The sequence below is a fragment of the Panthera uncia genome (assembly GCF_023721935.1).
Source record: "Panthera uncia isolate 11264 chromosome A3 unlocalized genomic scaffold, Puncia_PCG_1.0 HiC_scaffold_11, whole genome shotgun sequence".
NCBI classification, from domain to species: Eukaryota; Metazoa; Chordata; class Mammalia; order Carnivora; family Felidae; genus Panthera; species Panthera uncia.
Window position 1 is genome coordinate 62093578 of NW_026057578.1, and position 17069 is coordinate 62110646.

General features: G+C 34.2%; 1 protein-coding gene across 1 annotated transcript in view; it reads right to left on the reverse strand.

The window, feature by feature from the left end:
• LRPPRC (leucine rich pentatricopeptide repeat containing) overlaps positions 1-17069 on the reverse strand; it is a 112337-nt gene that overhangs the window by 47951 nt on the left and 47317 nt on the right. Inside the window, exons 15-23 of the mRNA XM_049650202.1 lie at positions 14833-14860; positions 12751-12808; positions 11557-11663; positions 11255-11332; positions 10873-10917; positions 10412-10525; positions 9253-9383; positions 8460-8545; positions 6833-7040 (exon numbers count right to left, since the gene is read on the reverse strand). Of these exons, the coding sequence (XP_049506159.1) occupies positions 6833-7040; positions 8460-8545; positions 9253-9383; positions 10412-10525; positions 10873-10917; positions 11255-11332; positions 11557-11663; positions 12751-12808; positions 14833-14860 (855 nt within the window). The remainder of the gene's footprint in view (positions 1-6832; positions 7041-8459; positions 8546-9252; positions 9384-10411; positions 10526-10872; positions 10918-11254; positions 11333-11556; positions 11664-12750; positions 12809-14832; positions 14861-17069) is intronic.

The following is a 17069-nucleotide window of genomic DNA, read 5'->3' on the forward strand; positions in this document are numbered from 1 at the left end:
AGTCTTTGGTCTCCAAATACATGCTTCTGAAGATTATACATACTCAGAACAACAACAGAAAAGACAAGAATAGCAAACTGGAAATAATTCATATATTTGTTAGTAATTTTAAGTACCACTGTTACTGTTCTCAGGTTGCCAACAACATGAGTTAGAAATCTATAATGAAACATTTCATACAAAGTGTACTCATGACAGAAATGAACTAATGTAATGACCTGGGGTGGGGGGGTGGGGGGAGGGAGAAATGAACTAATAATTAGCCGGCTCTTTTCAATCCCTATCATCTACATTCTGACTTGTGGCTGATTATGTCATTTTAAAAAGAGATAAAAATATCCATGTTTCATATGATATGATGTCATCATTAATCTTTCCTATTAAAGCTTAAAAACTTGGGTGATAAAAATTAAAAATATGAAAAAGTATCTAAAATCAACACAAATAGTTGTATACTCACAGGACTTTTGAATTTCAATCCCACTTGGTTGGTAAGTACTACATGCAGCTTTGGCTGTAGCCATGTGATAAATTTCCAGAAGTGGTGATGAAAGGCAGATTATCACAATGGCTGAACTCAAGGATCTATGGGTTCCCTCCCAGTTCTAATTCTCTAATGTGAGGTTCTGTGAATTTGAGCTTATTAGATTCATCAACTCAAATGTTTCACACCACCAGAGAAAATCATCACATGAAAGTACGACTTTTATTAGACAAGATGAAATCAGTAAGAACAGCAAAACATAAAAAGGAAAAAGTGCAACTGCTTTATACCCAAGATGTGGGACAGCACTTTATCAGTGTGCTTCGAGGTTCCGTGACCTCAAATGATTCCATGATCTCCTTTGCACACTTTAAACCCTAGAATGGATTTAAAACCCTACTCTAAAATAACAATAATGCTTTGAAGAAATCTTGTTGATAACACTAATTCTGGATCCAAAGCTTTTGATTCTATGCTTACTTCAGCATATATTCATAACTCTGAAAGTTTTATGTACAATTGAATCACAAATTTTTAAAAGCCCATTCCTGATAAAAATTTAGCCACCGCTGTCACAAACCTCAAATCATGCTAAAAGAAAACCAACTCTATAACATATTGGTATCTCTAAAAATAGGGGGGGGTGGCCCCTAGGTGGCTCAGTCTGTTAAGGTTCCGTCTGTGGCTCAGGTCATGATCTCACAGTTCATGGCTTCAAGCCCCACATCAGCTTACATGCTGCGAGCATTAAGCCTGCTTGGGACTGTCTCTGTCTCTCCCTGTCCCTCTCCCACTGAGGCTTTCTCCCTCAAATTAAATAAACTTGAAAAAAAAAACAGAAAAAAGAAAAAAAAACCCGTAACTAAGACTTTTTTTCAATGACTAGACCCTCCCCCCCAAATATTTCAATGAAGTACATAAAACAATTTTCATGAATGAAACTATATGACAATAAGCAATCATTTAAAAACTTTTTTTCATTGATGCAAACATAAGGTTTATCAAATTCTGTGAGTCTACGAAATGAGGCAGAAGAGAGGAAAGGAATATTCTAAATTCTCAATTTTAAGAACAAGTATCTAAGATAGGTTGAGTCCAGTAAGTAATTTGAACATTTAAAAGAGAGTTCTGAGGCTTCAGTTGGTTAAGCCTCCGACTTTGGCTCAGGTCATGATCTCACGGTTCGGGAGTTTGAGCACCGTGTCAGGCTCTGCCCTGACAGCGCAGAGCCTGGAGCCTATTTCGGATTGTGTGTCTCCCTCTCTCTCTCCGCCCCTCCCCTGCTCACGCGCTGTCCCTCTCTCAAAAATCAACATTAAAAAAAATTAAAGAAAAAATAAAAGAGAGTTTTATTTATCAACGTGAATGGACTCGGCCCATATTAAAATTCACTCTAGAATCTCTAATTCACTTTTTAAGGGAACATGACTGAACATAAAACTACTACAAACTGTAATTTTCCATTATTACTTGGAGGAATATCCAAAATGGCAAGCTTGAAGCTCAGATAGCAAATCTGTTGCCACCTTTTGTTTCGGTCATTATTATGAAATTAAAGTATGTTATAATGTCACTGATGGAAAAACAAACACTGGACATACATCCATATGAGGCATCCACTGAACACAAAAATACCTTCTCAAAGATACTAGGAAACAAAGCACTCTTAAGTCAAATTCCTCGCTCTACATAACTGTAAAAACCACAAATGCATCTCACAGAATCTCATGTTGTTAGAACTAGTGACAACGATCTATTCACCTATCAGTAGCCTCAAACTTAATCTCCTTACTTATCGTAAATAACTTTCCAATCCAGAGAGTATACTTGATTTAAACAACGAAAAAGGGACAAATATTGATTTTTAATTGGAATAAGGTGCTTCGACATTATGCATAAGGTGTTCGTGAGGTGGTAATTTACCTAAAGGGCATACTGCCTGAAAAGCTCTCAAAATTGGAAATCACTAGAGAAAAGGGGAGTCTGGGGGAGAAAAAAGTTTAAAACAAGAAAAAAAAAACCAATTCACTCTAAGAACAAACTATTCTATAAATCTTAAGCAGTTGTTCAGTGTGGAAAGAAATCAATTCAAGAGAAACCATCGTCCTCATAAAAATTATTCTGTAAGGAGAACCAGCCTTTGAAAGAGCTAAATGTTTTTTTTCTGTTCATCATCTATAAATGAGGAATCTTCAAGTAGACTGGTGTTGCAATTACAACTAATCCTCCCCAAAAAATTAACTGTGTTGAAGGCTTTGTAATTTCCCTAGGTACAATTTAGCTGTCACTTACTTTAAAATTTACTCAAACATGCGTTCGGAACAGCACTAACTTCACATGTCAAGAGCTTTCCAGCCAATTGAGTCTAAACTGGAAGTCGGTGTTAAACAACTGAATGATTAGACAAGATAGCTCATTTCCCTGCTCTTTTGTTCAGAATAAAATGCCACATTTACATTATCAGGCTCAACAGGATTTTCTGACAGAGGGAGAAAAAACCCTACTGAACACTGTCCGTACTAAGCACATGAAGCCTGTCATTTACCAATCATCCTTCAAAAAGCAATAGCCATGAATGTAACTTAATTACGACCCAATGATCCTTGACGAAAAATCATCTTATCACTGTCCTGTCCCCCTAGGGCAAATGAACCACTTTTGTCCTTTGGCACTGATGATGCTAAATTCTTAATTGCAATAATGGAGTAAAAGAGCCAAACCTCCTTAATTTCCTTTCAGCACATAAAGAGTTTTACTCTAGAAGGCAAGCATTCCCATAAATAATAAAAGTATCTAGTACAAATGAAGATGCTAAAATTGAAGGGGAGCAAATATGACAGAATAACCAGCATTTTAAAAAATATATTTCCCATTTACATAACATTCTAAAGTGCTACAATGAGTTTTAAAACTTTTATTATTATAGGTTCATCTTACAGAAATTGTGACCTTTATGAAGAACTCAAGATTAACTTAGCAAGAGTTCTGGGATGATTAAATATACAAAGTCCATGATTCACTTAAATGAAATGCATGTGGACATATACAGATTATAGCACAAATCAGCACAGAAAAGTCCTTAATGGAAAGCAGAAATTAAAGCTTCTTTGATCATTTGCACTAAATAATCCAGTTAAACAGCTTCAGATAGTTTTTCCACATGCGATGAAACCAAAATGGATAAGCTGTAAGACACGTGAATCTGAAACTACATCATACAAATTTTTATGCTTTTAAACCTAATGGCCCAGATTTTATTAATTTCATTTCCTTTACCATGGCATAAAGACAAATCAAAAGCTCTTTTAACCTATTTTAAAGCATTTCTTTCTTCCTTAATATGGAGGGCCCAGATCATCTTCCAGAATCAGGCATGATTTCAATGAAAAGAAAAAAAATTTTAAGTAGTTACCTAAAATAAAGTAGCATTCATTTGGCCTACAGGTAGACACGTGGCTTATAAAATAATCCTAATGTAAATGAAACACCTGAAAGTTTTGTTCAACTCGGCTTATTTTTCCATTCAATACAAGTATTATAATTTTGATAATACAAAAACAGATTAGTTAACCAACTTCTTTACAATTTTCCAAAAGTGTTATTATTACTTTGTATTTCTCTTTGCAAATAAATGAAAACAAAGTGTATTGTTTTCCACACCCATAAACTTTTTATACACTTTCCAAGTAACAAACTGACACAGGATTACTTTCTCCTGTGTTTTATCTAATGCTGGAAAAGTCAGCATTATCTTTCAAAATTAAGATATTACGGAATCCGAAACATCATCTTTCTAAAAAACCCAATCTCACAGATTTGTTCCAGAATTACAGTATCTAAGTGATAGTCTCTTTAGAGTCTTTGCAGTGGCATTCCAAAATGATGCTTGTCTTTGAATGAAAAGATGAAGAGTCTATATGATGTTCTGAAACGTGTTTCATAATTTTATCTCAAGTCTGAATAAATAAGGCTCATTCTCTAGATGAGCTCACACCTGCTGAGGTCAATTACATGATATTATTGAAGATTAAACATATTTAATCAAATCAAATACATGTGGACTTTTTAGCAGGCTAGTGTAGTTAATCCCTGTACTGCTCTCGTCATGATTCTGAATTAATTAGTTATGTTCCACCAGTTATGGAAAACACAACAGAAAAAAAGTTTCAAAGACAATTTTTTCCTCCAACTTATCCCAGAGTAGAAGTGCAACTACTGTTTTCTGCAATTCTATAAAAAGGAAATTTCCTTTGTCTTCTCTTTATTACTCTCATGACTTATCTAAAACAGTCAACAAAACCTTTTTATTAAGATAAACTGAAAGATTCTGTCATGGAGACTGCCTCTGCAGAGATACCAAAAAAAAAAAAAAAAAAGACTAGGCAAATCAAAATAGTGGGTAATAATTTCTCTATGTATCTGAAAGTAGTAAGAAATCAAAAAGCAAAGATACTAATTTAGATTTCTCTAGCCCAATTAAGAGAGACAGCCCAATTTTCCTGAGATCTACAAATCTCTGACTGTCCTCTATAATCAGAAGCACAGAGCATGCTCTAGGTTAACATGTAGATTCCATGTTATTTCATTTTCCTGTGGATAAGCTCTCCTTGGTTCATGAGCCCCATCTGCAGACCTCTTTCAGAAAACTTTCATGTCTTCTCTGTATTCAAAGTATTTCTATTTGTAAGATACTATTCTACCATGGCCTCGTTTTCATTGTTAATTATTTTATTTTTGCCCAGTAGTGGAGGAGGGCCTAATTCTTCTGGGCACTGGGCCCATTTCTTTCAAATCCCTAAGCAGAGCTTCACATGCAATTTGCAGAGATGGGTCTCTCAAACAATCAAAAAAAATTCTAGTAGGAAGCATATTAATTATAGGATTTCGATATAAAGTTGGCTGTGAACATGAGAACTCAGTAACACAGTAATTGTTTGAATCGCTATTTCTTTAAAAGGATGTAATGCTGAGATTGTAGAGGTTAAGATGTGGCCAATCATCTAACTTGATAAGCTTTTTTTTGATTGGATGACAAATTGTTTCATCAAACATATATATGTATGTATGTATCTGTGTGTGTATAAATATATATATATATCTCTACATTTCCTAACATGGAGCCAAGATGATTTTTATTCCCCATTTTGAATTCAATACTAGGGGCACCTGGCTGGCTTCAGTGGGAAAGCATGTGCTTCCTGATCTTGGGGTCATGAGTTCGAGCCCCACGCTGAGTGTAGAGATTAAATAAAACTTAAAAAAAAAATTCAATAATAAACCATTCATTATATTCAATTAATTATACCCTCTAATTCATAAAGGAAAACTACCAGAAATTTGGGAAGAATATGAGAACGATTAAGATGTATCTTTTATTTTTCCTGGCATTGATAGGGCAGTATCTATACTAAAATCAGAAAAATCCCTACACTTATCTTGATGAGCACTGACTAACATAAGGAACTGCTGAATCACTGTATTGTACACCTGAAACTAATATAACTCTATGTTAACTACAGTGGAATTAAAATAAAATCAGAAAATCAGAAAATCCCAATCACAAAACAGGCAAATTAAAAACTGCATTAAACCATGAAAAAGATGATAAAGAGGAAAGATGTAAGAAATTTTTTTTAAAAAGGCAAAAAAAGGGAAAACAAATGCAAAAGGAAAAGAAGATATAATAAAGGGTGCATAGTGGTCTTACTAAAATGTTTTACTCACTGCAAGAGAGCAGGGTTGATTTTTATGATTTGTATTGCAAATAATACCTTAAATTGGGCATATTAAAGCATATCAGTTGCTATCAAATGTAAAAATTTTCAAACTAAGTAAACCTCACCCTATCAACAAAATTCATCTTCCTCCTCCAACGCACAGAGACATCCTCTACAGCATTTATCAAAGCTAGAAAACCTGTAATGGCACATACTATTAAAATCAATTACAACATGGAGAAAAGGAGCACCAAAGAGATGCTGCTACATTACTACTCGAATAACAATCAGGATGCAGAATCAAAAGCCCCAGAGAATCCTTCCTTCTTATATTAATAATTAACACCTCTAAGGCTCATAACTGGGAAAAATTAGATTCAATTTCATGTGATATCATCACATGCCCCACAAAAAAAATCAGCGCAGACCAATCCATTGAGAAGTAAGCCATAGGGCCACAGAGCTGCTGGTCATTTTAAACGTCATCTAGCCCATAAAAGTCCTCTTATTTGTGGTAAATAACCTCCAAGGCTTCCATAGCACCACAGAGTATTTACAAAGTGTAATTCCCAAATGATTAGCCTCATTATTTGAATACCAAGATTTAAAATTCATAATTCACTTAACTTACTTTTCCAGATACAGAGTGACCAGTGGGGAACTTAAGGCAGTGGATGGTTTCGCTAACCCCAGAGTCATGATGGCTTTGTGCAACTGTTGTACTGTTTCAGTTTCACCTCTTAAAGCTGCGCCATTCAAGATGTGGAAAAAGGACAAGACTGTTGCATCTTTGATAAGAACATCCTTCTCTTTCATCTCCTTTAGAATGTTAATAGCATCTACAATGAAGTAACACAAAAGACCCTTAGGTAATTTCATGTAGGGAAAACAAACTGCTATTAAAACAGCATTTCAAGCCCAGCAGGAATGTAAATTCTAGTGTATAATGCCGATTTCAAGTTAATTACTACTTGCATTTCTAAACGAGACTACAATTATAAATCCACAATAGCATGGTTTTATCATTTCCCTGCAACTTTGACTACAAATTATAGATAGGGACTGTGTGCCCACTCTGCACCACATAACCCTGTACGGTCTGCCCTATAGCTGTAAGATCCTCCTAAATGGAGGCTTTTATCGTTCAAAGCTAACATCTGCTAAATCACATCATTGTTTCTTCAGCAGATGGCTTGTCAGGAGGCCAGATAATAAAGATGTGTTTACACTGTATATACAGCCAGACTAATGGTCTGATACCGATAGGGCCTGTTTGCTATGTCGATACTAATTAGCCAAGCAGAGCCAATGAAAGCTTTCCAAAAGACTGCATGTTAATACATTAGATTCATTAAGCTTCATTAGGAAGGCAGAAACAAACATTTTAGGATATGGAATAAGTGCGTTTTTATAATGTTGTTCTTAATTATTGCCCAGACAAAATGTTTTGACCGTTTTACAAAAAGTGATTTTTAAAAAGCAGGCTAATGCTTATAAAGAGTTTTCTGTATTAGAAGGACGTCCCAAGAAAAAATTCAACGTTCAGATCAAGTATTTCCTCCTTACATTTTTCACTGTAAAAATTTTCTTTAAATATCTTCTCTAGAAATAAAAAGGAGAGGAAGGCTAAAAAGGAAGTTTCAAAATCAAGCTCAATGAGAAATTTAAGAAACAAGCAAACAGTAAGAATATATGATCAAGTGTAAGTAATTAGGCTTAGTATTATCTCAACAGTGAGAAAATTACAGCATGCATCTCAGTTGTAAAATCAGCAAGGTTTTCCCTGCAAACTTCTAAATGAAAACTTATTAAGGTATATACATTTTTTGTTAATGTTATTAAAAGTTAAGACAAAGACTACAACAGAAATCATATTCTTAAATAAAGGGTATGTTTATAGGTTTTACGTTCAGCCTTCAGATGTTCTTAAGCAAAAACAAAGCCATTAGTGCAGGCATATAAGCAAATTGTGCCATAAGTCATGATCTTCAAACTCAATCCAAACAGCAATGCTAATAAAAACTAGCTGTAGAAATGCAAAAAGCACTGAGCTGTGCAAATGTAAATGACAAGCTTGCCAATCCATTAAAACTAATGGCCTACACTGTCCACGCAGCTCTGGATGGATTCACATGCAAATCTGTATGCAAAGTGTTCAAGCACTTTGCAGGACATGATATACCATTAATATCAATTCACATGTTATTCCAGTGGCAAGATACTTGCATCACCTATTTCCTTTATGTGCCGAGGCTTACCTTGGAGCTTGCCATGTTTTCCCAATACTTTTACAAGGCCTACATACTTGCTGGTGTCAAGGACAGCAGATGGATTTAAACGGTCACTAAAAATTAAAGGCACATTTATGTTATGTTAAAAGTTGATTGTGAAAAGAACTGCAATATCCATGTTATCACTTTTCAAAAACTCATCAGTTGTTCTGAACTGTTATTAGCGTAGGCCTCTACATTTCTGTGAAGGTTTATTTTTGAAGCCATATTCAAATTCACATGTAATTATACTCAAAGTGACAAAAGGGTAAAAACCTAACACTACATGTTTATTGCATCACACCATCTGCAAATGTTACAAACGAAGGAACTCTTTGCTTCGTGGCACTTTACGTGATTCTAACTTTGTGATAAACATTGAAATACTCAAAGACATTATTTTTAATTAAAAAATCTATCAGGATGGGAAACCAAAGATACCTGAGAAATGGACAGAATGTTGTTCACACTACAGAACAGAAAGGGGAATGTTAAGCCTTATAATCACCCCTGTTGTGATATGCAGTTGTAAAATAATCAATTGGGAAAAATCCTTGGCTTTCAGGCACAGGATGTCTTATCATACTTAAACAAAGACTCTTTGCTGAAAACAAGCTGCAATTAATCAAAGGGAGTCATTTTATGAAATTTCAAAAAACACTGACAAAAAAGATTTTTTAAAAATTACATTCTATAAGAGGAATATTCAATTTACATGATCCATGAAGGACTGACTATCCGCATAAATGCTGATGATTTGTTCCAGTGCCAGGGTACTCACAATTCTTGTTTCAGGTTCAATGCATCTTCTGCATTATCATGTCGACAGCACAAATTTATTAAAGCTGCATAGCCACCAACAACCATGTCCGATTCATATTTTGCTTTCAATTCAAGAGCTTTTTGCATGTTCTAAAATAAAGGACAGAAGTAAAAAAGAAAGAAGGAAGATGGTATAAAATGATATAAAAGTAAAAATGTAAAATCTCTAAGCTTAACACTCGGAGTGTAGAAAAAGTTAATAGCACTTTAAAAACAAATGGATCCGGTGTTAATAATTTCACCTTTCTCCTTGGGGTGTTTTTATTCACCTTTCAAAAGCAGCCAAGATACATATGTAGGGTTTAAAAGATTTGTTACATGTAACGCAACATGAGCTGCTACGCCAAATCTGATGTTTTAGCTTTGTAGGTACTGTATTGTAAAAAAGATGTCCAAATTAAATGTGTACCAAGTCAGCTCCTACTCACAGTCCAATGTCCACACAGAGAAATATGTATCATCGCAAAGCTCCTCACAGTCTACTTTAATATCCAAGTGAAGCAATATTTTACAATTCAACAGTACCATGTTATAATCTTAAACTCAGTTATGCTTTTTTCCCCTAAAAACACAGGCATACAACCAAATCATATTGAACTAGAAACTGAAAAAGTCTAGTGATATACCACAAATTGCAGACACACACTAAAACGAACACAAAGTACAGCTGGACGCCTGCTGAAAAAATGCAAGAGACCCTTTATCTCAGAAAGAGCTTTTTTCCAGCAGGAAAATGGAATTTCAATCCCTGCATTAACAACCTAGTAATATTTGACTTGCAAATGACTACTGCATGTATCAGTTGCTTGACAATCTAGATATAAGAGACCGGAGCCATGGCTTGAAAGGACATTTGGCATGTATGATAAACCTATCACAGCTGTTACTATCATTCACTTTGCAGATTATCGTAAACAAACTACAGCAACCCGAAAACATGCCATTCAAGGTGTAGCTGAAATTAGTTAACCTTTCATTTAATTGCACTCTTCACACATGATGTATAATAATCAATTGTGAAAATCATAAATATTATATTTGGCTTTCTTACTTTTATCTGTAAGAATTTTTTTTTTTTTACCTTAATAGCATATTTGAAATACTTAAACAAATATTACCTCTTCTGAACAAAGTACTAGTATGAGTTGTTTTAGGACATCTCCTATAGGTTGATTTTCAGCTTTTAGTTTTTCAAGTGTAGACTCCAAAACAGATGATGTAAGCTGCGTAGTCTGCAGGAAGGGAAAAAGAAAAATTTACTACAAAAAGAAAATGTACCCCTTGTCATTCTTCCCTTTAAACTGACCTTTCCTAGATGTCAAAAGTGCTATCAAGGATATTAATCTGGGGAGCCGGATGTGGATGGACTCCAAGGGTTTTTGAAGTTCCTGAGATACATATGCGAATTTCTTAGATATGCTGATTTTTCTAAGATAGGGAATAGCTGTTACTAACTTCTTAGATATGTACTGATGACAAAAATGTTAGGAATCACTGGTTTTATAAGGACACAATCTAGAATTCTCATTAAATGTGGTGGTTATATAGCATCTAGAATCTACTCAAAAAACCTACTTACTTTTCGAGAGTCTATCTTCTCTCTGTCAACCAACATATTAACGTCCTAAAATTGAGATTAAAATTAGAATTAAAAAACATATGGAAAAGTATATCAGCAAATGTCAAAAGCAGATTTTAGGAGTTTCAGCTCATTTTACTATTTTTTCATATTTTCAATCTTCCAGAAATTCTATTCATACTTCATTAACCATTGTAATTAATCTTTTAAACACATTCTTTGAGATATATAAGCAATATTTACCAACCATCAATGAAAAAAACCTTATTTCCATGGTTGCCACGTAAACTTTTTTTGTCCAAAAGCATCACACTTAAGTCAAATTTTAACATGCTTTTATATATAAATCAAGCATTTTGAAAAAGTTTACTATTTCACACACCTTAATCAATTCAGGAACGTGGTAGCTATCCAGTAGATTACGAATGCCTCTGTAGATATTTTCAGGAATTTTTACATTCTGTGCAAAGGGAAAGGAGGAAGAAAAAAAAAAAAAAAACATCCTGAGTTTTAGACAACCAAACTGAAATTTGTCTAACAGAAATTATCTCAGACATAATTTAAGTCTCCAACTCGTGTATGTCATTGAGAAGTGGTCTGGTTGTACTTAAAAGCAGCAATTTCAAATCTAATAGATACATGTCAGACAGGACAGGCATTATATAGCAAAAAATGAAATGGTACCATCTCCTTCAGCTGATGGAAGTATTGTCTCAAACGCTCCTCCTTGGCCTGTACCTCTGAGTCACTCATGCTGTCAATCAAGTTATAAAGAAAATAGCCAACAGCTTCTGTGGAAAAAAACAAGAGAAAGCATTCCACTAAAATTACTGAGACTGTCATGTTATCAAGATTAATTTATAAGAAATCATTTTGGTGTGAGATGTCACCCTGATGAGAGGCTCTGAAATGGCAACAATGATCACTGAGGCATAGAGATTATGTGGTTTGGGAGCACATATCTAACTGGTGAGTGAAAGGAATATTAATTATTTTCAGACCGAGTGACAGCTTTTCAGTACTGAATCTTACTTCAATCTATTTTTTTCCACCACTCTGTGACAGAAGTGGTCCTGCCCAAGGCCTTACCCCTTTCCTGTCCAAACCACGAGTAGGAAGAATAAATAAATGCCTTGTACACATTTCGGTACTAATTTTTTTTTTGTGGACAATATTTGGGGAACACGTAAAATTAGAAATGGCTGCTAAATGTTGAGTACAGAAAGTTAAACAATTTTAATAAGCAGATACAGTAATCCTGTGGAGAGCTGCCTATTAGCCAATGAAAAACCAAGATTAACAAAGATGTTTTGTAACAACAGTAATTTTCCTATGCGTTCAAGCATAAAATGTAGAGGGCCATATGTTAATACCTAGAATAGAAAATCTGAACTTTCAAGAAGGGTACCTTCTTAAAGAAAACCATATATTCTAGGCTTCATTAGGTGGAAAACAAAAACCATTAAATGTCAAAATAAGGCATTTTGGATAATAAATTGTATTTACGTAGGAATAAATCTAAAGATCTCTTTTACTATCTTACAAATTTAAAATTAACTATACCTCCAAAACATTAAAATAACAAACACTAAGAATACTGGTTTGTAAGCCTATTTTGGTAGGTGCTATAAGAGGCATTTCTTCAGTATCTAAGAAGGAAAAAGCCTCCAACCCTGTCTTTAAAAAAATTATAATGATAAAACCAAACACCTCATAGATCTCAAAATGTTGTAGTTATCAATATAAAGATTTATAACCAAATGTTTTCAAATTTCACTTTCAAAAAGAAAATGTTTACTGCTGTAATCCTTCTAGCCCATCATTACACAGAAGAATGGATTTGTGGATAAGTTACAATCATCGAAATTGAAACGCTACCCGTTGGTCCTGGAGGCTCCTGGCAATAACGTCCATCCTTGTACAACAGTTCTGTTATCTGGTAAGACAGAAAATGCGTGCATTGCAGCAAGAGAAGCAAACAAGAACAAATACAATCTGAAATTGAATTCTTGAAATAATAAAACCTCTCCCCAGTAAGGTATTATTCTATATCACAGTTATTCAACACTACCCCACCTGCCAAGGAGATTGTTTCGTTTTTAAATAATAGGTCTTTAAAAACAAAAACAAAACAAATCCATGTCGAAGAAAAACTACAGTGTTTCATGAAATGTCACTAAACCGATTTGTTTATATATTGTTTTAAATAAATTGTTAGAAACAGGACAGAGCTTATAGGAATTACCAACCAATATTATTTCTCATCATGTTGTTTTGGTCTTGTTGACACTGGGCCAGTTTCCACCTTTAAATGAAGTATTACAGAAGTAATAAAGTAACAATATCCTGGACTCGTAAATAGCTTAATTTTTTTTAGTTTTGTTTTTTTTTTCCAACGACATTTTCCCAGTCATTTCAATGGCATTAAAACCAAAGGGGTCAAGAGCTCTAATGTGCTTGTTCTCAAGGATTCTTAGCAGAGGAATGCACAAATACTCAAAGACATACACACCACTAATTCTTCGACATTAATTCTGCAAGCCAATTTTAACAAAAGAAATCCAAATATGTATTTCATCATGAAAATGATTACAAAACCTATAGTACTGACTTGTGACTTTTGGACACAGTGTTTGACTATGTATCCTTGGGCTGAAGATAGTAAGAAGGGAGTTAAGAATTCTAAACTACTTTATGGGTATTCTACGACTGAATTTATTTGCTCTTAAAATACTGCCTGGCACATATTACAAGTGTTGACAACTCAAAATGCAGTTACTTCTACTACTATTTATTTGCTAATATAGAAAATTAGGCAAAATTGGCCACATCCCACTTTATTCCACCATGTAAATCATGCTGCAGTTAATGGCAATTCAAAGGATAGGTAGACCTCTACTTAAGGTAGACAGTACTTAAAAACAAAGTAAAATGAAACAGTTCTTACCTACAAACTATTTTTCACTAACACAGACATGTACAGAAGATAGACAATATAATCCTACTAGAAGTTGTAATTTATAGCCATCCAATAGATATAAGATAGCCACATTTAATACTAAATTTTGAACAAAAACACATTTCATGAATAAACCAATAAAAAAATCTTTCTAGTCAAAAAATCATTTCTAAATACAGATATCCCAAGCATAAGTTATAACTGACTGTATAGTTTGGCAGTATAAGTAATACTTAAAACAGAATTAAAGGAAATTTAGATTAAAAAAAAATTTTTTTTAATGTTTATTTATTTTTGAGGGAGAGAGAGAGAGAGAGAGAGAGAGACAGAGCGTGAGTGGGGGAGGAGCAGAGAGAGAGGGAGACACAGAATCCGAGGCAGGCTCTAGGCTCTGAGCTGTCAGCACAGAGACCAATGCGGGGCTCGAACTCACAAATTGTGAGATCATAACCTGAGCCGAAGTCAGACGCTCTAGCAACTGAGCCACCCAGGCATCCCTATGGAAATTTAGATTTTAAAAAATATACAAATTGGAAATTCCTGTTAATGATGTATGTTCTGATTTTATTTAGCTACAAATGTTTCCTGCAATTCAGCATAAGGGTAACGGTACTTCTTGCATAAAAGCAATTAACTTTTTAAAAAACTAGCAATTTAAAATTGATCTATACATCATTCATATACAGAGACACACAAATGTCCATATGTATATATAATTTAAAAACTAATTATTAAATTTTATGCCAAATGTCACTGCAATAATGTTAACAGCTGTCCTTTGGAAAAGATGAAAACCTTATGAAGAATTTAGGACGAAGTCAAGGATCACTGCAATCATCAATTTCAGGCTCTAGGAAGACAGTTTGAAAACTACCGATTTCAAGACTCTAAAATTCATTAATTTATAATAATATATCATAAATGTATGAAGCTACTATAACTTTTGCTCTTAAAAGCATTTTAGAAATCACCTTATGAATTGCATTATTAGGAGTACTTACCTTGCTCCAAAGATTTATATCCATAGACCTGCAGAGGGCAGCAAAGGATTAAAAATAAATCCAGAGGCTTAAAAAACATTGTAAGTCACAACACACTGGCAACTATTATATGCAATGCAGATAAAAGCCATAAAAAAAATAAGTAAATAAATTTTTCCAAAGTTAAGTTGAATTTTTGGGATAATCTGGAAAGGCTGACTCTTTGAACTCAATCAAAATAATGATTAATTTAAACAAGATTCATTAAGAATCATCCCTAAATCTTTGTGTCCAAGTTTGAAAGAGCAGGATATATATGCATACTCTCGAAGCATCTGCCCTCAGACTGTTTATTACTTGTCTTAGTAAAGATAGAAACCATATAATGGAGAAATTGAACAACATCTTCACTAGGTGATCAAAATTAGACTAATGGACATTGCTGATGGACAATGTGTGATTTTTAGATTTAACTCCCTGAGGGCAGAATATCACTCCAGTGGTATTCCTCCAGGCAGGAATGTAAAACCTAAAGTTAATCATGGGGAACCATAGTAAGGAATATTCTATAAAATAACTGGCTTGTATTCCCCCAAAATGTTAATGTCGTAAAAGACAAAAGCTGAAGAAACATTCTGGATTAGAGAAAATTAAAGAAAAAGGACAACATCCATCCATGAAGGAGCTTCTGGAAGAGAGGGGGGGAAATACATACATACATACATACATAAATCTATCTATCTATCTAGAATAAAAAGAGCCATATTAGATAAAAGTATTCCATCAATGTTAAATTTTCTGAATTTGTAAACTGTGCTGTGGTTGTGTAACAATATCCTTGTTGTGTAGCGGGGCCCCTGGTTGGTTCAGTCAGTAGAGCATGTAACCCTTCTAAGTTCAAGCTCCTTGTAGGGTATACAGATTACTTAAAAATAAAACCTTAAAAAAAAAAAAAAAAAAAAAAAAGAATATCCTTATTCTGTAGAATAACCCCCCCGAAATCATAAATTTTATTATGTATATGTGTGTACATTGATTGATACATGTACACATGCATACACACAATAAGCATGGGTGTATATTGATTGATAGAGTGAATGAATAATAATAATGTAGAAAAATAATGTCGAAAAATGCTAAAAGTTAGTAAACGGGGCATATAAGAGTTCTTTGTACCATCCTTCCAATTTTCTATACATCTGAAATTACTCCAAAGAAAGCAAAAAGAATGTCTCACCCAAATTTCTCCTATTTAAATGAAAAGCCATTTATGAAACAGGATAACCAGTGAACCAGTGTAACCAGTCTTACACTATTTTTAAGCTTCATAAATTTAATGTCTACAAGTTCTGTACATTTAATTTAAATATATCATCTACTTTAAAAAGACTATGTGTTTTAATGGTAATTTTATTTTTTTAACGTTTGTTTATTTTGGGAAGAGAAAGCATGAGTGGGATAGCAGCAGAAACCCAGGCTCCACACTGTCAGCACAGAGACTGACACGGGGCGCAAACCCACTAACCGTGAGATCATGACCCAAGCCAAACTCAGGAATCGGGACACTCAACCGCCCAAGCCACCAAGGCACCCCTTAATGGTAATTTTATAATGCAAACATAATTTACTAAAACTTACAGACTATATTTACTACATATATTTACATGGTAAAATACCCACAAAATCTACAAGCCTTTTTAAATCTATACCTTTTTAAACTTGATGTTGGGCAGCTGTGAGTGGACTGAATTTTGGTATATGGAGCTAACAAGGCACTTATTTTTTATTCTAAAAACATATTCAGAATGGGGGCGCCAGGGTGGCTCAGTCGGTAGAGCATGCCACTCTTGATCTCAGGGTTGTAAGTCTGAGCCTCATGCTGGATGCAGATAGATATTATTTAAAAATAAAATCTTAATCCCTCTCAAAATAACACCAGGATTCTTCACAGAACTAAAACAAATAATCCTAAAATTTGTATGGAACCAGAAGAGACCCTGATAGCCAAAGCAATCTTGAAAAAGAAAACCAAAGCAGGAAGGCATCACAATCCTGGACTTCAAGCTATACTACAAAGCTGTAATCATCAAGATAGTATGGTACTGGCACAAGAACAGACACTCAGGTCAATGGAACAGAAAAGAGAACCCAGAAATGGACCCACCAACGTATGGCCAACTAATCTTTGACAAAGCAGGAAAGAATATCCAATGGAATAAAGACAGTCTCTTCAGCAAATGGTGCTGGGAGAACTGGAC